The sequence below is a fragment of the Bombus impatiens genome, unplaced genomic scaffold (genome assembly GCF_000188095.3).
Source record: "Bombus impatiens unplaced genomic scaffold, BIMP_2.2 scf_0914, whole genome shotgun sequence".
NCBI classification, from domain to species: domain Eukaryota; kingdom Metazoa; phylum Arthropoda; class Insecta; order Hymenoptera; family Apidae; genus Bombus; species Bombus impatiens.
Genome location: NT_177333.1, coordinates 731,472 through 752,763, shown reverse-complemented (window position 1 = coordinate 752,763; position 21,292 = coordinate 731,472). Strand labels below are relative to the sequence as shown.

Sequence of the window (21,292 nt, the reverse complement as noted above, 5' to 3'; positions counted from 1 at the left end):
TAAATTCAGTTGCAGTTAGTAGAAACCGGTTTGATATCTGAAAAAAGTCAATTCTCTTTGACGAGGTCAATTTTCTAAGGAACGAACGCACCATGGTTTGAAGTATACATATATGTAACTGGAAATGAACAGAATTCACTGTTCGATATGTTATCCATGAAGAACATAGTAGGTACGAAACGTGTAGGTGAAACTTGTTTCAGCCGAAGAGCAGTTTCAAACACTATACTAATTGCTCGATCGAACGAATTATTGCGACACATTTGAACTAGAATTTAAGCAAGAAAGATATCAAAACCTTCGTTAACATGTATACTTTGATGAATTGTGACAAAAATAATGTTCGGATCAAGTCTATGAACGTGAAATGTGCCAAGTATACACATGCAAGTATACAAGTATAGCTATACCGAAAACTATACACTTCGTTGACGAGAAAAGGAAAAGTTACAGTATGAAGAACAAGGAGAGGCAAAGAAAGTGAATGACGGCCGAATCTTGGAGGGATCTCGTCGATCGCATCAATCGAAAGGAATCACTCCTCGATTTCCGTCAAGTGAAAACAATGACCTTCGATAGGCGTCTCTGCAAGAAAGAAAGTCCACGCGATCTGTTTCCATACGATTTCAATAAATTACATGCTAAGCAGCGCGTTGAATTCAAGGGGGAGAAGCGATTCACGCTGCCGAGGAGTCAAGAAATCGAAGAAAAGAGATCGAAAGTTTCTCAGTGGGCGTGAATTTTGATTTTGTTCTCCCTCCTCTTCGGTTCACCCGGGTGCTTACCGATTGATTGACGTACAATCCAACGATCATGTCAAAATCACTGGCTCCATTTACAAAATCCATATAATTATATAACGTTAACTTTTTAGAACCGTTAAGTTAAAAATTGGTATCTTAGAATGTAATGTACCCGAGAAATTAAACTGAGAAAATAATTGAAAAGCGAATAAGTGCATAAGAAGAAAGGAAAGAATACAAGAACTTTTTATGGATGTAATCAAGATATGGATTCTGCGTGAAAGGCAATTAAATTAAGTACGAATAAACCAACCTACTTTCGACATTTCAGTAACACAGTGTGCAGCTTACGATTTAGGTGAAAAGCAATTAAAGTGTGTATTTGTATGTCATGCATACGAAGAGATACAAAGATGCACGCAAATAGGCCAGTGATACGCAAAAAAGCAACTTTAGCTCATCATTATTTATCGCAAGTTCTTGTCTCAAATCCTTATACCATTTGATACTTTTAGATTTTTAAATGACAATAGAAACTTAATAAATGAATATAGAATAGCCTGTCGATGTGCTCCAACAGTTTATAAAATCATAATAAGCAGTTCATTAATGCACATAAAGATTAAAGTCACGTTTATTGAATGCAAATAGAGTTTTAGCAACGGCGTAAAATTTGAGTCATCGAAATACGGCGACCTACTATCGGAAGAAAATTTTCATGTGGTGCGTGGTAGAAAGCCACTTCACCTGATTTCGTTGGGACCCCATTGCTATTGAAAATACTTTGCGGAAACGACCGGATGTGAATTCTCGTGTCTATAAAAATAAGAAGTATTAAAAGGCCGTAGCTATCGGTGACGTAAGAATTGCATCCAACCGTGCAATCAACCGCTTTTTCTTCAGGTGCTTCGTTAAAATCTCATTAACCATGAAAACACATCCATTGGTATACAAATATTGCCAATAATTATGTTCACCTTTATCTATTCTTTCTTAATTCCAATAGCTTTCGACATTCGTGTGAAAAAAACGTAAGGAATTTCACTTAAGAATTTCTGATTTGACGCAGCTCTGTTTCACTTTCTTGAATTGCCAGATAGGTATCGTGCTTTAACTGCAATCGATTACATATCATAGTACAATACCTGCTTCGTTACGTATATACATATAAATTCCACGTTTAACGTAATTAGCTTTCTATTATTTCCGATTCGATTTTTACGATCTATATCCTATATATCATGTAATACAATTTGACATAGTAGAGCACGTTTGTAAAGCTTTTCGATGATGAAACATGATCCAAAATTCTACTTCGTATCCTACTTCATTAATTAAGATCTCTATGTGTCTCATCCATTTTACAAGATTCATTTTGGGAATGCGTGGGCGAAAGGAACGAATGGATAAAAGAAACTATTTAGCGTTCCGCGAATAAAGCCACGCGAAACAAGTTATTAATGCTTGAAATGAAAATGGAAAGTCAGAGAGAAAAGATTTCAGCTTCAAAGTAAGCCAAAGAAATTATTTTACCGTTCGCAGCACATGAAAACTTTTTCACTGTAAATATCCACGCCTTCTTCTATTAATCACAATTTCAGAAGACTACGTTTAATTTAGTTCCAAATCATCTAAATCCAAGGTAAATTGCATTTGCCTATAAATGTCCCATGCTAAACATTACACTTAATTAAATCATTTAGGACTGCTTCACTGCATCATCCGATATAATCCGATAAAATAAAGTTAGAATAATTCACAGTTATACTTTTATACCATTACATCAAATTCATCTTGCTCATTGGATTGATATGACATTGATGATTTTTCGCTGTTTAAGATCACCGTTTGTGGGCCAAAAATTTTGGAGAACACATCGATTTACAATGTACATCGACCAATGTCTCCCACTACCCCAAAGCGAACCCAGATATTACTTGGTGGAGGTAACTTTCAGCGAGACACGCTATATAAGAGAATGAAGAACCGGCCGGCCAAGATAAAGCTCGTGTGTTGTCAATCGTGCTGTTACTCCTCTACCTCCGTCGTTGACAGGTAAGTGGGGTAAAAAGTACGTTTCGAAAAATTTGAGAAGGGGAAGAAGTAAAAAATGTGGGATTAGTGACAAATAATAATAGAACAGTGCAAGTGTTTTCCATTGGAAATCCAATGATCATTTCTCCACTTTTCATCTGTGTATCATTGATGTTCTTCTTTTTTGAACGTGCGAATAATCATTTGGAACGATTAACGATGAATAAATAATCCGGATGATATTTAACAATATTGAACGTAGTAAATTCGAATACCAATGTGTATTGCAGTAGGTAGGTCTATGGAAATATTATGAAAAATTTTGCGAAATTATCGTCGTTATGCATGGCGGAGCAAAGATTATGGCACGTGCCCTGGAAACGGGAAAGGAAACCGGTTGTGCGAGGGCGATCAGGAACTGCAAGTTAGGAATTTATGAAAGATTTTAGTCGCATTAGTTGATCGATGTGTTATTACATCGAACTATTTTATCAATTATCCTTAATTCGTAGAATCTAGAGTAGGATAGTTCATTTTAAACATTTTTAAGCTTATATAATATCATTTTATTACATTATATAATATTTATTAAAAATAAAACTATTCAAGACTTCTTATAATCTTAAAATTCTGGAGCATAGAATACGAGAATAAAAAGTTGGCACTCTGAAGACCGCAGCTTTGATCTACTTTGAATCAAAAAAAAATGTCGCCAAAAAAATAAAGTCTGCTCCAGATTTCCGTGAGAACACGTCCAAGTCTGACAATTGGCCGACCAGTTACGTATGCCCTCTACTGATTACATTATACCGTCGCGTTCCTCTCGTTTGTAGCTGTCCGACAACTATCTCTTTTTTCATTATGCAATTGCTTTCTTTGATATGGTTCGAGAACCCCCCGTGGATCAGCTTCCAGTCTCAAGCATAACTTCGTTGAAATACAAGAAATACTTCTTTTAAAAAATCCTAAAATTAATTTCGACAATAACTTAGATCATTCCCATTTTCTCACATTTATTGCAAATTAGTCACACTTATAAAAGTAAATCAATCTCAATTAATATCTATTAAAAATCATATGATCCATCATGCTGAATCTACATTTTTAATTCAAAGCAGTCAACCTTGAGAAAGTTCAGCGATTCATTACAAGAGATTTCATTGAATGAAACTAATCGTTGCCATAAATACATCCAAGTAAAAAAGAAACTAAATTCGCACAATTACGTTCCAAGTAATCTCTGAAAATTGCTCTAATTATTAAGATATGTTAATTACGTTTGATCATGTACCAGCATGTAGAGAAAGTTCCTATGATTTTTCATGATCAACGATATCGGAGAAACTGAAATAGAAACGCAACATGAAAAATTAGTGGTGGCGATCGAATTCCTGACATCAAGTTCTATCGAATCCTCGATCGGTGTCCTTTCCAGTTGCGTACCTTGAACGATATTGTTTCGCGATCTGCATACATACTCTTACAACATAATATAATTTGCAACGCTCTAGACAGATACGTTCCCATTTTTCTCCGGATAGTACCATTTTTACACGCAAACCCTCTCACTTTCACTCGGGGCTACCGATCGAACCAAGTTTGCGACTGACTCTTTAACGATCGGCCGGTTCGCGGACTTACGCCTAGTAAAGACAAGATTCTCATTAAGAGCGACATTTTTTCCGTTCCCCGTAGTTGCTACTTATTGACCACTTTGTTTCTTTAAATGGACTGGTCAATCAAGTAAATCACCGCAACGGAATTACGCGATGACCCGGGATCCCATACGAGAAACGGGTTGCGTAAAAGTTGTATTAAGCGAGGAAAAAGCAGGTTACGTTTGATCTTTGTAACAGGCTCAGGAAACCTTTTCCAATACTCGTTTCATTCGGGTTTACCTTCTCAAAAAAAAAAAAAAAAATAAGTAGTTTTCACCAGTGATCTATGCAAGTAACTATTCCGCTGATATTATAAAATTTGAAATCACTTATCCGGTTGTATCTGTACTGGATTGCGTTTTTAATTCAAGAGTAATGAGTATGAAACACATAGCGGTTCGAAACTTTGGTATTGTAAATGCTTTGCTGTAAAATAGCCTATTTTATAAGAAATAGGGTATTTGTAAGAAGTAAGAGTAGAGGGATATTTATTACAATTTTTGTTTCTCAATTACAATTTATTTGATATGTTAAATATAAAGATCGCTTTGATTTCTCAATTTATCAATCTCCGTGATATCTTTTCGCATCTATCACATCTGTACAAGAGATTTCTCTTAACAACTGACAGATTATTACCACTGAGATGTCGGAAGATTCACTCTCGTAAGTCGAGCCTTTCAAATTTATCGAAAGCCCCGGATCTCTCGCGATACATCGTCATCACCGTTACGAATGAGATGTTTCCAACGAATCGTGAAACCACTATCCGTGTTTTACGCACTTAGAAAGTAAGGTGCTTTCCACGACCATTATCGGTAGAAGTGTAAACGGATGTATTTCTTTCAAGACAAACAATAGGCTGTCGTCAAAAAATCGATAAGTTTAATGAACTCTTCCTACGTTTGATAAATACGATAAATATTGATAATTTCGTTAAAGTATATTTATGTAGAAAGTAACTAGTTTCGTTTCCTTTGAACAAGTATACTTATACGTTTATATGTATGTAAGTAAGTGTATTTATCGATTAGGTTATTTTACTACATTTCTCGCGAATATTTTAGGTCATCGACATGCATGATTTCAGTACATTTACAGACGGTCAGCTGCGAATGAATCTGCTAAAAAGTTAACAGATATGTACCACTTTTCTAACCAATGATTTATGTTCCTATCTCTCCTTCAACCATTTTTCATTTCTAATACATCCATACCTGCGGGTGAAATTGTAATGATATATTTGATTATTAAACACTGGAAGATCGCCGCTGCTAATGTCGTTATTAATCAATTCAAATGTAAAAAGAATTACGTAAAAGATGTTGAAAAATAATCAGTCGCACGCGATGCGATTACAAGGTAATAAATGAGATCGATTAATTTATAGATGATGATAATAATTTCGTGCGAGATGAACATCAGCTTTACGTAAATCTAATGAAATATCGCTGCTTTTCACTTCGGCTCGGCTATGACGCTTTATGGAGGGCATCAAGAACCAAGGTCGCTTTCCCTTGCATATGTTCGCAGCAAATGGGATAAATTTTCTCTCTGTACTACATATCGAAAAATATATCACACGCGTCATCCTGAAGAGTGAAAAACTGACGTGGATCACTTAACGGAACTCTCACGATTTGCATTTGTAGAATGTATTGGCTGTGTCTAGCGGCATTAGCTGCAACTGCAGCAGCGCAGGGATCTTACGATCTAGAACCAAGAGTGCCTTATCCCGGCAAATCATCCAGTTTAGGGCCACTCTATTCGTCTGGCCTTAGTGCTGGTCAAGGTTTCCGCGATAACAGCTACGAGGATAACATTGTAACACCTACTCCTTCTCCGACGCCTGCTTTCAGAAATCCCAGCAGTCAACCACCTGTAAGCAATAAAATTATAATTTATTCACGATACATTAGGTTTTGTACATATGAAAATTACAAGAGAAAAATATTACAAGTACAAATTAGCTCTTATAAGAAATATGACTTGTCGTATCTTTCCCCTTTATATCTTCTATAATCTTCATAATGAATCTTCATATGAAACGAGGACATGTAGAAATTTGAGAATTTTGTTATGAATTGTCAAACTTTTAAAGATACCAATCCTGAAGATAAAGAACTGCGATGACTATTCCGAAATAATAATATTTTTTTCTTTTTTTTTTTTTAGGAGAGAAACTAGATATTTCTGATGTTATGACAACGATTGTTACTTTTATTTAATTATAAATATGACAACGATTAGTTACTTTTATCTAATTATAAACATGTATAAAATTAAAATTATTACTTGCAACGAAAACAGTTACGTCATATAATATTGCGCCTGTCGCTACATGTTACGTAACAACTTACGTAAAAATAAGTTACTTTCAATTGCTTTAACGTATTGACTCGCGTACCTTTATATATTACCATGCATAACCATGTAAAAAGAACGCATACTTTCATGAATGATCCAAGAGGCACAAGATGAGTTTGATTGCTCTTCATTCATGAATATAAATACAGGTACTTTTCATTTGTGAGCATTATTCTTTTATAGCTATACCGTAAACCATCGGGCCCACCTCTCGATCAGGCAGCTATCAGAGTGAGTGGACCACCACGTAGTGGTATTCTTCGTGGTGGACAACCACAAAATGCTCGGGTAATTATATTTCTTTAATATCCATTCAAAGCAAATTATACAGTTGTCATTTAAAAAATTTTGGGGAATATCAATGTACAGGTGAAACTGTTACGCTTTTGTATCTCACAATAAGTGAAAGTAGTCTAAGAAATTCTTGCATCCATTGTTTGCAGTTCCACTCAATAAGCTTATGTAATAGTCAGTCATTAAGATGAAAAGAAAGAAAAGAAAAAAAGAAAGAAAAATGTTCTTGAAGAAGTAAAGCATTTTTGTTTTGTCTGTGATTTCCAATAATTACGTATTTCGTTGCCATCCCAGAACGACTATTGAAATTAAATAATAATTTTGTAGTAAATCGTTGAGCTAATTTTAAGAAAGATCTTAGCTACTATCTTTCAAAGAATACAACAGAGAAATGAAATGTCTTACATAAATGGTTTAGTAGCTACTTTGTTCGCATTAAAACATGTATAATGCTTCAAATCGTATTCTAAACTTAAAGGAAGCTGAAGAATTGGAAGAGAAAGAAGAGCCCGATCGTTTGACTCTTCTTTTACCACAAAGTAAATTCGATTGTGTGAACAAGCAAACGGGCTATTATGCCGATGAAGATCTTAATTGCGAAGTCTTCCACTATTGTCAAGACAACGCGAAACACTCTTGGATCTGCCCCGAAGGATTTACATTCCATCAGGTAATTTTCAGCAGACACAATCTTTAAATAGATCTACTCTCCGTATTCAACGCAAGAATGCGAGACACTTTCCACACCTGTTATATTCCGTAATTACACGAATAGTGACCTTTTATGCGTAATCTGAGCTGCTGCAAGTGAAAACGTTGACGAATATAAAATTCCCGTGATCGTGCAAACAGCCAGGTTTGAATATCACTGATAAGCAAATTTCACTTCTCTCGTGCTTTGGCGCGCGTTTTCACCATACCTCTTCCGGTTTTCTGTACCCGGACAAGCAGGTGGGTAAGGCCAATCATAAATCGCACGTTCAATCGCCCGATACCAGTGCGCCGTTATGCGTTTCCGGGATAATCTACTCGCGTTCCTTCTCTCGATAGCAGAGATGCAAATAAAAATGTACGCGGCGTTAACTATTCCACGAAACTCCTTTCTCTTCTTAAACCTCGAGATAGTTACAGATCTCTGTTACAGGTTCATCTAATTTGCATGCCTCCGAGTGGAGACATCAATTGCAAAAAGAGTTCGCAGTACCATTTCGTCAACGAGTACCTTTACAAACCATTGAACTTGGCTGAAGCTGAGAACAAACCTAACGTAACCTTGAGATACAGCGAAAGATACTTCCCGACAGACATTCACCCGGACGAGCGCGAGGCTGGTGACTATCAGATTACTCCTTCTGCACCTATTCGCCGCCCTACTCCACCTGTAAGATTTTATTTACATGCTACTACTTTGAAATGTAAAGTAAAAGGAGATAAAAATGTGAGATATGTATCTATAGGTGTATGCGAGTCCCCAACCTACGTTGAACAGTATTCCACCGTCAGCACGTCCACAACCAACGGGTCTTCCTCAATTTCGTTTACCCGTGAACCAAGTTTTCCGCAGTCCCGAGGAAGTGAACATTCCTCTTCAACATAGACGCCCGCAACCTCAACACCAGCCTGTGAGAAGATTCCCTCAAGTACGACCCGATGACGAAGAGTACGAATAAATTCAATCGGCATTCCTTTGATAATTATCATCCATCGTCGCAATCATCGTCACATTTCTGTCGTTAATTATATCACATCTGGTGTCATCATACATCTTTCGTTGAAATTACAAAGAAAAGATAAAAGCACACTCTGGAGTAATTATTATATTTATTCGAATAAAGTATAGTTATAGTTCTATGAATTAATTGTATAATATATAAATCGTTTCTAGCATTTCGTACTCTTACCCTGTAGAAATCTGACAATTATTTTCAGATTGAGAACGATTGATAACCGGATTTATAATTGGTATGCTGAATTAGATATGAAATTATATTTATGGATATTGCAAACATGCTAATATATGTATATTCAACATTAGTTTAACAGTGATAACCAATAAATTGTTATTACGTTATCTTTAATAACACTTGTTACTTTAGAATGCTGCTATTATGAATATTTTTGAAATGCGTGCTGAGAATCCCAAAAACAAGAAAGCAAAATTTATATAAGACGCGCTTAAGGTTATGTGCGCGGAGAAATATCTGTTTAAACGAGTTATGTATGGTATAAAATATATAGAAAAATTAAGTCATGCATATGTATCAGATATAATTGAATAATGAAATTATTTTTTATTCTTATAAGAAAAATGATAATAAACTTAGATGTATATATATATATATATATATATATATATATATATATATATATATATATATATATATATATATATATATATATATATATATATATATATATATATATATATATATATATATATATATATATATATATATATATATATATATATATATATATATATATATATATATATATATATATATATATATATATATATATATATATATATATATATATATATATATATATATATATATATATATATATATATATATATATATATATATATATATATATATATATATATATATATATATATATATATATATATATATATATATATATTACGAGCGGAAAGGGGGTGATTCTACGTTAAAAAAGAAGTCGAAAATATAGAATAAAAATTTTTCGTTTGAGGCTTTGTTTTCGAGAAAATTGACTTTGAATTTTCGCTCGGTACACGTGCAGTACGTTATAACGGATCTCATTGTAGATCGTTGTCTCGATGGAAAAGTTTAAAAAAACAAATTTAAAAAAGAAAGTTTTATTCTATATTTTCGACTTCTTTTTTCGCGTAGAATCACCTCCTTTCCGCTTGTACCACCAGTTACCAACCACCCTGTATATATATCATACTGTTAAAAAGAGACATTGATGTTTCATATTATATCAAGTAGTAACAAAGATTGTCAGAACGTCATAGCGCAACTTATGTTGCGCTTTACTGTATAGAGTTTCTTTTTTAATTTTTCAGGATACTTGCAATAAATAAATAAAGAACAAACAGCTGAAAGAAATATAAAACAAGTTAGGATTTGTTTAATATACATTGTTTATTGAATTGAACGAGTGGAAATTTGGATTTTCTCTTGTTCGCTTTCACATATGTATATACTTTCTGTAAGTTTCGCCATATTGTTTGCTACACTACCGCCTTCTAAAGTAAAAAGGAGTTCGGGGTTAGAATCAAAGTATTAACACTTCGTTTGATTCACTTAATGTCCCTGTGTGTTTTTCTTGTTCGAGTGACTTTACACAGTTCCATCATTTATTAAATCCTACTTGTAAAGCGCGAACAAACTACGTAGGTTTCATAGTGTTTACATAAAAATTATCGGTGCATTTTCGTATACCATTAATAACCGACATTCAATCAAGAATTTTGGAACATGGCTGCTGCTGCTGCTGCTGCTCTGCTCGACGAGCTTATGGGAAGGAATAGAAATGTTCTTCCCAATGAAAAACCCAAAGAACTTAATTGGGAAGATCCTGAGGTAAGTACTCGAAAATGTTGATATTCCGACATAGTTATTTGAAAAGTTGGAGTTTTGAAGTATTGATATTTCGTCATAATTTTCATTCTTATTTTTCATTACAGTTTTGTAAATTGTATTTAGTTAAATTTTGCCCTCATGACTTATTCGTTAATACGAGAGCTGATTTGGGTGCGTGTTCTCGAGTGCATGATGACGAAGCTAGAGAGTTATTCGAAAAAGCTCCTTACTCGTATCGAAAACAACAATACGAGGATGAATTTATTAGATTTTGTCAAAGCATGTTGAATGAAGTTGAAAGAAAAATAATAAAGGGAAAACAACGATTAGCCCTTATTGGAAGAACAGAAGCGGTAAATTAATTTTAAAGATTCATTTTGTAGAGTGCCCTGTGTTTGTAATGATAAAAATCTATAAATTATTATTTAGCCTACCTTGACACCAGCACAAACTCAAAGAAATGAAGAACAAATTGCACTTTTAACTGAAAAAATCAATAAACTAGTAGAAGAAGCAGAGCAAAGCGGAATACAAGGCAATGTGGAACAGGCTCAAGGCCTAATGAGACTATGCGATCAATTAAAAGAAGAACGAGAAACGTTAAGAAAGTCTAATGATAATAGTCATTACAATCAGGTAAATATTATAATACATTGTATAAAGTATCATAATAAAGAACAGTAAAAGCTAAAAATTTCGTTTATCTTAGACTGCTGAATTAGCTGCTGCACAAGAAAAACAGATGGAGGTATGTGATGTATGTGGTGCATTTCTTATTGTTGGTGATGCTCAACAACGAATTGATGATCACCTAATGGGTAAACAACATGTTGGCTATGCTAGGTTAAAGAGCGCACTTCAAGAAATTATGGTAACTCATAACTTTTAAGAAATATATTTTGTATACATTCTCTGATAGCTTGAAATGATAATTACTATAAAAATAACTTTGTAGAGCAAACGTGAAAAAGCCAGAGATGAAAAGGAGCAAAGGAGGGAAGAGGATAGAAAACAAAGAGCACGTGCAAATGAAGAACTTGATAGGCGAAGAAGAGATGATAGGGATAGGGATAGAGAAAGAGATAAGCGTCGTAGGCGTGATGATGATAAAGGCAGACATGACTCAAGCAGTCACAGGTATCATAGCTACTCACATGTTAATTTATTACATTAAATTATTAAGGTATGATAATTTCATATTGCTAATTATGTGCAGAAATTCAGGACACAGAAGTAGAAGCAGATCAAGAGACAAACATGACAGACATCGAGATGATGATCACCGACGTCATGCTCGAGATAAAGGTAAATAAATAATGCACCATAGCAAAATTTGAACTATTCAAATATCCATTTAACTTTCAGGAAGTCGTGATCATCGAAGCTCGAGTCATCACAACCGGCGTCGCCATCGATCTAGAAGTCGAAGTCACAAGTAACTACTCTTGATTGGTTAGTGAGTGAGAAGTAAGCCAGGTATGCACTAAACAATATATCATACTCGTCTCAATTACTGTACAGGTTCTTTACCAGGTGAGTTTCATTAGATGCACATAATATATACATGATAATTATCTGTAATTTTGAAGAATGGCATAGTCACAGCGAGCCAGTCTCTGGTCCTGCCTATTAATCGGAGAAACACTTGTACTAAATTTCATATGGACCTGTTTGTACAGCGTTTAATTTTCAAAGTGACGAGCTCGCTCTATGTAACGTATTACTGAAAAACGGTGCATCGAGGTAATGTCGAGCAAGGAATAGTAAAAGTTGTTCCCATATGAAAGGTATTTTTATCATGTAGTACTATAGATATTGTCTACAGAGCAAGATAGGAGAAGGTATACCTATGCTTGCTTTGATCGGTATAATGTCTTCATAGGGTAAATCAATTATATAACTTCAACAACTGCATAGCTTTTTTGTCGAAAAGAAATTAGTGGTTTAGTGGAGGAAACAGTGCCTACTTCCGTAGACCTGCCACAACAGTGCCCTGTGTGACTGTGACTATACAATCCTAGCTTCTACTACGCATTTCTGAGGTATTTATATCGGAATGATAATACCAAACATGTCCTTTTATTAGGAAAATTAGACGTTTTCAAAATGGTGATCTTTATTTTGGAGCAATATTTGAGTGCTTAAAGTTATGATAACAAACTCCTGCTCTTACTTTCCTTATACCCTGATTGTAATTTATTGGAGCATATTCAATTTGAAATCAAACAATTATTAATTAGTCAGGGAAAATTTCTGCTATGTACCCAAAGGAACAAGTTTAATCATTATGTTTAAGATAATAAAGCCATAATTTTTTGAAATAATAAAAGATTCATATGTATAGTCCAAAAATATAAAATACGCATATTTAACAGCCATGTGGCTATAATTGATTAATCGATAAATAAGTCCAGATTATAACTTGGTATATAGTTGTATCGTCGTCTTTTGAACTCTACTTGTAAAAGTTCGAGAAACATGTATCATATATGATGCATATTCTTCCCTTTGCATGCATTTTTTTCTCCATTATTTTTAGTTCTGAGAGACAGGACATGGCGAAGCTCAGTCAAATTTTCTTAGCAGAAAGTCGTAATTGTTATAGTATCACGGTACAGCGATTTGAAGGTTGATGACAGGTCATGTGGAATGTATCTTATGGTGCTCCGAGGACATCCCCTTTAATCATATCTTGTCTTATTCTTTTATCGTGTCCTTCATTTCGGCTTATAGAAAACTCATACTTTGTGCGCGTACTACATTTGTGTAATTCATATGTAATTCATATTGACTCATGATAAATCATTCACACATTTAATAATATACTTCCTGGACCACATAGATTAAAAAAAAATAGAAAGAAAGAAAGAGAAATGGAAGAAACAAAGTATTAAAATAATGGCTCTAAATAAAGGATCGTCTTGTATTGTTACATTGGGATGAAAGGAGTCTTACATGATAAAAGATCCCAATTGTTTCTAATTAAAATTTGTTATCCATCATGATAGGTTTTCATTCCACTCTCATTTCATTTTTATACTGTCATACATCTGATAAATAATTTTATATTGAAGGAAAATTACTAAAAATAAATTTATTAAAACATTATTTCAGCACAGACCTACTCACATGAAAAAGGAGTGAATTTATTAAATAGTATTAAATTTTTATATTAATAAGTATCTTCTAAAAAGGTTAATAATATTTGTTATATAACTTTTGTAATGATAATTAATGTCACTTTTTCGTCTATAAGTTTATTAATACATCAATTATTTTTATTTAAATTTTGTATAATGTATTTAAAAACTTATTCTGTTTATTTCCAATGTCACAAGCAAAGATGATCAGTTTTAATTATGTAATCTGCTTCCTCACACATGTAGCCGACAGAAGTATGATAATTTTTTAAATGTCATGTATTAGGACAAGGTTAACAAATAATATATAAATACGTTATCCTGTGCTATTTGGTAACGACCAAAATTAATATGAGAAAAAAAGATAATAGGATCATAATTTCTAAAAGCTGTGTTGTCTATTTTCAGACAGGAGACATGCCATGGGAATATAACCATTACAACAGGCTCACTTGCACACTGCTTAATATAATATTAAGGTAAAGATTTTGCATAATCTAAAAATTCCAATCATGAATTTTATACACTTGCGTTTAAGTTGATATTTGTCGTGTCGCATACTCTTCAAGCTAATTACGAAAAATCAAAATTCTAAAAATTTAGTAATTAAATACCATTGTCAACATTATAATTTAAAAATTAAAAGCAGATTTATTAGTAATCTATTCGTATCTGATGCAAATGTTACTTTAGGCTACATATAAAAAAAGATATGAAGGTAAATTGTCTATAATTTAAATTGTAATACCTTTAAGATTGTTAATTAAATTTAATAAAACAGTACTACAATGAAAGTATCAGGTTATTTTGGAAAACATGCAAACATTAAAATAGGCAGGAATATAAGCAAAGTAACAGATACTGTACAATTTTTAACATTAAATTATAAAATTTATTAAATAAAAATATATACAGGAATAACACATTATTGAGCGATAGGATATTCTACCTGAATACTGTACATAGTAGTGATATTTGCTATAATACAATTGTCCGCTAGAATCAAATTATCTTTGTACAAAACTAAAATACTGTATATCAAGTGTAAATATTTATATTGGCTGAATGACTTTGGTTCCATCATGCGTAAATTATTGACTTTCTTTAAATTTGATGTTAACAAACACCAACAAATTATATTATTAAATAGAAACAATTTTATTTAAGCCCTATAAAATTTGTAACCTAAAAATAATATATTATTTAATTCGTATGATTTGTCTTGATAATAAAAAAGTGAACGATTTACAAATTTTGCTACCTCTTCGTATACGGTCCAAGCCATTGCAGTCACTAATGTCCTTCTCAACATTCGTGGAACAATGCCTTTAAAATATCCTAATACACCATATCTTTTATAAATCCTAAAAGCTGCATTACGAACGTCTTTAAATTCATTGGGATATAATTGCATTTTTGTCTTGATTACATCAGCAGGTTGTGTTACAATGGAAGCAAATATTCCTGCTAGTATTCCACAACTAAAATGAATCGGAGCTGACGACTTGGCGTAGGGAAAATCTAAAAAGAAATATTAAAAAGATATAATCATATCGTGGATAAATTAGTTTATAATTTTATTTTGATAAAAATTTACCTGCTTCCGTAAAAATACTTTTTAATTGAGTATAAAACGTGAGATAAATGCCACTATAAGGAGCATCTCTTAATAACGTTGGTATTAACCCTCTTGAAAGACCTCTTACTCCTTCCTGCTTGTAAATTAATCTTAATGCTTCTGCTATGCTATTATATTTATAAACTTCACTCTATGAAAATAATATCAATATTAAATTTTATGATTTCATGTAACTGGTATTAACTGGAATATTCTAGATTATTAATATCAATATTTTTATGTCTAATCATTAAATTTTACTTTCTGCATATTTTTCTTTCTATAGTGTATATATTAAAATATAAATATATTTGTAATAATTACACCTACTTCAAAACGTGTTTTTACTACTGTTATTGGAATTAATAAAACTCCAGACATAGACCTTGCAGTAATACCTAATAGCAAAGCTTCTGTAGATGTGAGTGGATCTTCTAGATGCAATGTGTGCTTTAACCAATGTAATGTTGAAAAATACAATCCAACACCAGGTACAACCCTAGTAATGGTCTGAAAATTTTGTTTAATCAGTAACATTTCTTAAGTTTGTCAAATCTAATAATTGCAAAAATTCTTACTGGAGTTATACCCTTCCAGAGTCCAAACACATTTTCATTTTTGATTATATGAATTACTATGCCTAAAGTACCACTTTTTGGAGTACTAGTACAAGAATAAGCAAATTAAATAATTTTGTATAAATTAATTTAAAAAATGAAACATTATATTATTTTACACTTACTCAAGATGCATATTTACTTTGCTTTGGAGTCTGGTTTTAACAAGATCCAATGGTTGAAATAAAATAGTTGAAAATGTACCAGATAGTGATCCCACAAGAAAAGACTTCAAAACAGGATACTAAAAGAGATATATATAAAAATTTTAATTTTGAAAATGCATTGGAATAAATGATATATTTCTAATTAAATATTTGAGATACTGTGCAAATCTATCTCTATTTATATAATTTAGAAAAATTATATTGAAGATGCGATACAATAGAGTAGTAGATATTAATACATCTCATATGATAACTGTGATTGTAATACACATATGACCTATTATCTTGCATGAGTTTACTCACGTGAGTTATAAACTTCTTTTAAAAGGTCAATATAATTATTATCTATACATACATTACAAGATGATCTCTTTTCACTTCTTTTTTTAATATTTCTTAATTATTTTTTTTAATTGTAAACTATATCTAAAAATAATATGCTGCAGTCTAGATCTATAGACTATGAAAAGATACTTTCTATAAAAAGAATTTATAATATTCAATTCACACAATGTTTGGTACAGATATAACATTTCTAAATGATGATTAATACATGGCCTGCTTTTATGTCTTACTAAATATTAAAATTTTATTTTGAATATCTTTGAATATTATCAAAATTATAAATCTACTTTTTATAATTGTATAACAGTTACATTTTTATGATAGTCGTAGAATAGATAATTTTTTATTTTCTTTTTCAGCTTATACTTGTATATTTGGGACATCAAACTCGCAAATTCATAATGCAAATGAACACATGAGATACTAAATGGTGGATACTGCTCCACATAAATCATCTCCCATCCAGTACACCTCTTTTTCTAATTAGAGGTATTTTTTATTCAAATATATTAGTACTTTCTTTTTTTATTCAATGTATAGAATAATCTTTATCAAAAAAAGTATAATATATAATATAATATATTTAATAATTAAATAAATAAATTTTATTTAATATATATTTAAACTAATCATTCCAATATTCTTTTATATTTACATAATATTAAGCATAAAATATTTTATCTAATTTTATTAAAAGACAACTGTTCATATATATACAAACAAAGAAGATACTAAATAAAATTTTTTAAACCCAACAGTAAACCCAACAGTAGCTTCAAGTATAACAACGTTTTCCCTTATCAATTTTTGGGATTTTTGTCACTACAATCAATAAAAATTTTATTAATTAAATTTCTTACAAATTATTCAAAAAAGAAGTTATTGTAAAATAATGAGATTCCAATACTTACAGTTCCAAAAGCTTCCATGATATAAAATCTATTAGAAGTTTAAAAATGAAAAGATTTTAAATTGCAATAAAGTGAACTAGTTCTTGATATAAGACAAAACTGAACAAAAATGTTTTCTTAATGCTTCCTTTACTGTTACAAAGATACTGAGCATGTTGAAAACGTGATTCTTACTTACATCTTCTTTTATCTTTGTCTCACCATGTTCTGGGTCAATAGAATAACCCTGCATATCGACGCATGCTCCAGTAAAAAAATCCAAGAATATCAAACTAAAACGTGATTTAAACGTGACTTAATATGAAACGTGACTTATTTCAGTATGTATTTAATCTGAAGATATAAGAATTACAAAATATGTTATTTGTTATATACATTGATTTTAATATCATATGATTTCACACTCTTTACATAAAAAAAACTAAAAATTTCAAAATAATTTAAAAAAAAAATAATGATAAAAAGATAGAAAGAATGATTTAAAAATATATACTCTAGTGCAATGACTTTACAAAATTAAGATGACTATCTATTTTAAATAATTTATTGCTCATGTACCATAATATTTCATGATAAAAATAGTGACATATGTATGTATTTGTAGCTGATTAAAGAATTTATAAGTATGAAGTAAAGGTTTAGGCATAAAAAAAGAATTTGTTTAGGTTAGAATTAAAAAATTTAAAGATGAAATGCTGATATTTTATAAAATTAAATAGAGCACTTAATTATTCATTTTAAAAATATACCGTACATTTATCGTTACTATATACTGTAAATATAATTATATCATTACTACTGAATGTACTTCGTAATAACTGCACATTTGAAAACAGATAGGTCAGCAGTAATGTAGAATATAAAGTTCTATAAAATTATCGCGAAGCCGATAAAAAATTCGTTCTTATCAAAGGACTTATTATTTTGAAATAAATTTGTTTGCGATATTGTCGTGGATTTGTTCGTAATTGCATGTGGTCAATGACGTATGTATTGTTTGTTTTAAACTTACATTTCACAACTAAAAAATAACGAAAACAGTTCATTGATAAATATTTTGTAAGATGTATGTTTCAGATTTATAAGATATCTCGATATAATGGCGTACAAAAAAATACATGGGATACATGTTTATCATATTAAAGCATTGAGACAAGTTGTACAAATATAATTAATATATCAAATTTATTATATGAAAAAAACTATCAAATTATAATTAAAAAATATTTAAAAATATTCAGCATTAAAGAGTATTTTTTATTAATACTTTTATTTAAATAAAAATTAATCTTTCTAAAATGAACAAAATATTTTTTATTCTAAATATGACAGTATGAATAATATAGGCTGGTGTATTATTATTAGAATTATAAATTCTTTTAATTTATATTAAATCTTAATAGTACATACAATATTATTATGTATTGTATAATAAAATATTTCTTAGAAAGCCCGCTACTTGAAACGAACTGGATTTCCTGTTTGTGCGCTGTGTTCGCTTCAGAATTATAATTTGCAGTAGGATGTCGGCCATTTCTACTTCGTATACAGCGTGGTGTGGTCGTTATTCTTACGCAGTCGAGTAAGGTATGCTATTTACTTAGAAGTCTTTTAAAATTTAATTTCTTTCAGTAATAATAACAATTTCTAATATTATCAATATCTAATGTATTTTAAACTATATTAGGTTGAGTTTAAATATCTCTTCGAATTGATTGTTTCTTAACGTTCTTTACACACGTGGTTCGAATAAATTTTATTTTCGTTATCTTATATAGAAGCATAATTTTACAATATTACAATAAATTTATTCATTTAAATATTACATATATTTATGAAATAAAAGAAAATATTTTTTATTAAATATATATTAGGTAACGACTATACAAAATGGTTAACGGACGGATACCCTCAGTTTTTTCAAAAACTTATGTTACTCCAAGGAGACCTTATGAGAAGGCTCGTTTAGATCAAGAATTACGAATTATTGGTGAATATGGTCTTCGTAACAAGCGTGAAGTATGGAGAGTTAAATACACACTAGCAAATATTCGAAAAGCTGCTCGCGAGCTTCTTACTTTGGAAGAAAAGGATCCTAAACGTTTGTTCGAAGGTACTACATAAATTCTTACTAATATCTTTCATTCAATAAACTTTTTACTAGATTTATATGATGAATTACTTTCTGACACCTCTTGTCTGATCATTTTGATGTTATTTCTTTATTTCTACTGATGAAATCATACATTTAATGTTTTCTTTGTATACTTTAATTTTTATTTATTAAAGTACGTAATTATCAGGAAATGCTCTTTTGCGTCGCTTGGTAAGAATTGGAGTACTAGATGAAAGCCGTATGAAACTTGATTATGTTCTTGGCTTGAAAATCGAAGATTTCTTAGAAAGACGACTTCAAACTCAAGTATTCAAATTGGGACTTGCTAAATCTATTCATCATGCCCGTGTGCTTATTCGTCAACGTCATATTAGGTAAATTTCATTAAATAGAATACTTCATATGCCTTAAAAAATGGGCAAGAAATATCTGATTATACACAGATTCTTTCTAATCTTTAAGGCAATAGTAAATTCCAGATTAATCACCAAATAAGGAGTAAATACTTGTTTGGTTTCATAACTGGAGACAATTTTTAGTTTCTTCTAAGAATGAAACGTGAGAGTAATAGTCTTTTGGCTACTGCAGGTATTCAAACATTCCTGATTGTCCAATGAAAACAATAGAAAAAATGTGATTTTAAATATTGGCTGGGTAGCTATGATACTCGAGAACATGCAGCACTGTGTATTAATATTTTCTTTCAGGCAGGCCACTTGAGTGTTAGGGAACTAGCACTTAACGTCTGTCGCATACTTACGGATACGTATTCGCGTTAAAAATATATAATTGGTATATTCTTTATATGTTAAATAGAGTCAAATTAATATCTTAAATTATTAAAGATACAAATTATTGGGAAGTAGAAATACGAAACATAACATGTATTCCTATTCCAGAGTGCGCAAACAAGTGGTGAACATTCCATCTTTCATTGTGAGATTGGATTCACAGAAGCACATTGACTTCTCACTAAAATCTCCATTTGGTGGTGGTAGACCTGGTCGTGTCAAGAGGAAGAACTTGCGTAAGGGAAGCGGAGGAGCTGCTCCAGAAGAAGAAGAAGATTAAATCATTTGTTTTGTAATACTTTTATTTAATAAAAGTATTCCTTAAATGTTCAATAATTTCTTAAGTTCTGATTTTTATTTAAGTTCCTACTTCTTTGAGTAATATAAGCTTAGTGTTTAAAAGAACAATATTATCGGCAGAAAATTGTAAGATATTAATAGGAAAATACAGAATTAGTGGGGAAATTATTAAATTCCTACATAATATGGATGAAGAAATAAATAACTTTATGTAATAATATCGTCTAATATATCATTTCAACAATGAAAATCAGTTAAATATTCATGTTTGGTTAATAATTTACAATTAGTACATTTCTATAATTTTATTAACGAACTAAACCATATACATGTATAATTCTTATCCTATGATTACAAAAATGAATAATCTTATATCAAGTTTAATTGAAGGAAAAATATTTCATTTATTTTCATTTAAACTTATTTTTAAATAAACATATTGAAATAAAACAATCCTGTAAAAAATGTTAGTTTTCAATGTATGCTGCGAGGAAAAAATAAGTTGAATCTGAAATAAGAAGTCCTTGATCAAGAATTTTTATTAGAATAGGTTGGAGGATAGCGCCGCATAGGAACAGTGCTGGCAATATGACCCGTTGAAATTTGAAACCAGTTG

The 21,292-nt window shown here is 31.2% G+C and overlaps 4 protein-coding genes across 13 annotated transcripts; 3 read left to right on the top strand and 1 right to left on the bottom strand.

Moving 5' to 3' along the window:
* The first annotated feature begins 2,582 nt into the window (after window positions 1-2,582).
* Window positions 2,583-9,378, top strand: LOC100741158. The gene is made up of 6 exons (XM_003493002.4): window positions 2,583-2,798; window positions 6,088-6,316; window positions 6,986-7,090; window positions 7,575-7,766; window positions 8,241-8,477; window positions 8,554-9,378. The coding sequence occupies exons 1-6, from the start codon at window positions 2,644-2,646 to the stop codon at window positions 8,764-8,766; spliced, it is 1,131 nt and encodes a 376-aa protein (XP_003493050.3). The 5' UTR covers window positions 2,583-2,643; the 3' UTR covers window positions 8,767-9,378.
* Window positions 9,379-10,191: 813 nt separating this feature from the next.
* On the top strand, window positions 10,192-19,059 carry LOC100741036 (luc7-like protein 3). Of its 10 annotated transcripts, none has more exons than XM_033323336.1 (9): window positions 10,192-10,671; window positions 10,776-11,024; window positions 11,101-11,307; window positions 11,381-11,542; window positions 11,627-11,808; window positions 11,888-11,976; window positions 12,037-12,123; window positions 12,193-12,204; window positions 12,261-14,442. In XM_033323336.1, exons 1-7 carry the CDS (start codon window positions 10,567-10,569, stop codon window positions 12,108-12,110), a joined length of 1,068 nt encoding a protein of 355 aa, XP_033179227.1. In that variant the 5' UTR covers window positions 10,192-10,566; the 3' UTR covers window positions 12,111-12,123; window positions 12,193-12,204; window positions 12,261-14,442. The 10 variants fall into 10 exon arrangements, 6 of the variants coding, with proteins under 6 accessions (XP_033179227.1, XP_024226508.1, XP_033179226.1 ...); XR_002947558.2 differs by adding exons at window positions 16,918-17,047; window positions 18,917-19,059 and having other exon boundaries at window positions 10,194-10,671; window positions 12,037-14,290; XR_001102628.3 differs by lacking the exon at window positions 12,193-12,204 and adding an exon at window positions 16,918-17,112 and having other exon boundaries at window positions 10,194-10,671; window positions 12,037-12,147; window positions 14,220-14,290.
* Window positions 14,681-17,815, bottom strand: LOC100743397 (mitochondrial glycine transporter). Its single transcript, XM_024370741.1, has 7 exons — window positions 17,648-17,815; window positions 16,172-16,290; window positions 16,008-16,092; window positions 15,760-15,939; window positions 15,409-15,580; window positions 15,073-15,332; window positions 14,681-14,996 (listed from the first exon to the last, which is right to left on the bottom strand). The coding sequence occupies exons 1-7, from the start codon at window positions 17,699-17,701 to the stop codon at window positions 14,970-14,972; spliced, it is 897 nt and encodes a 298-aa protein (XP_024226509.1). The 5' UTR covers window positions 17,702-17,815; the 3' UTR covers window positions 14,681-14,969.
* LOC100740914 (40S ribosomal protein S9) lies at window positions 18,922-20,712 on the top strand. Its single transcript, XM_012391020.3, has 4 exons — window positions 18,922-19,056; window positions 19,344-19,582; window positions 19,773-19,959; window positions 20,485-20,712. Exons 2-4 carry the CDS (start codon window positions 19,360-19,362, stop codon window positions 20,654-20,656), a joined length of 582 nt encoding a protein of 193 aa, XP_012246443.1. The 5' UTR covers window positions 18,922-19,056; window positions 19,344-19,359; the 3' UTR covers window positions 20,657-20,712.
* The last annotated feature ends 580 nt before the right edge of the window (window positions 20,713-21,292 follow it).

Bases quoted from the DNA above. Each gene is read 5' to 3' on its own strand.
- LOC100741158 (XM_003493002.4), top strand. From the start codon at position 2,644: ATGTCTCCCACTACCCCAAAGCGAACCCAGATATTACTTGGTGGAGGT. The intron at 6,317-6,985 runs GTAAGCAATAAA...ATTCTTTTATAG, and splicing joins ATCCCAGCAGTCAACCACCT to CTATACCGTAAACCATCGGG. The intron at 8,478-8,553 runs GTAAGATTTTAT...ATGTATCTATAG, and splicing joins TTCGCCGCCCTACTCCACCT to GTGTATGCGAGTCCCCAACC.
- LOC100741036 (XM_003493001.4), top strand. From the start codon at position 10,567: ATGGCTGCTGCTGCTGCTGCTGCTCTGCTCGACGAGCTTATGGGAAGG. The intron at 11,025-11,100 runs GTAAATTAATTT...ATTATTATTTAG, and splicing joins TTATTGGAAGAACAGAAGCG to CCTACCTTGACACCAGCACA. The intron at 11,977-12,036 runs GTAAATAAATAA...TTTAACTTTCAG, and splicing joins ACGTCATGCTCGAGATAAAG to GAAGTCGTGATCATCGAAGC.
- LOC100743397 (XM_024370741.1), bottom strand. From the start codon at position 17,701: ATGCAGGGTTATTCTATTGACCCAGAACATGGTGAGACAAAGATAAAA. The intron at 15,581-15,759 runs GTAGGTGTAATT...TTATTTTCATAG, and splicing joins TAGTAAAAACACGTTTTGAA to AGTGAAGTTTATAAATATAA. The intron at 15,333-15,408 runs GTAAATTTTTAT...ATTTCTTTTTAG, and splicing joins AAGTATTTTTACGGAAGCAG to ATTTTCCCTACGCCAAGTCG.
- LOC100740914 (XM_012391020.3), top strand. From the start codon at position 19,360: ATGGTTAACGGACGGATACCCTCAGTTTTTTCAAAAACTTATGTTACT. The intron at 19,583-19,772 runs GTACTACATAAA...CGTAATTATCAG, and splicing joins TCCTAAACGTTTGTTCGAAG to GAAATGCTCTTTTGCGTCGC. The intron at 19,960-20,484 runs GTAAATTTCATT...TTCCTATTCCAG, and splicing joins ATTCGTCAACGTCATATTAG to AGTGCGCAAACAAGTGGTGA.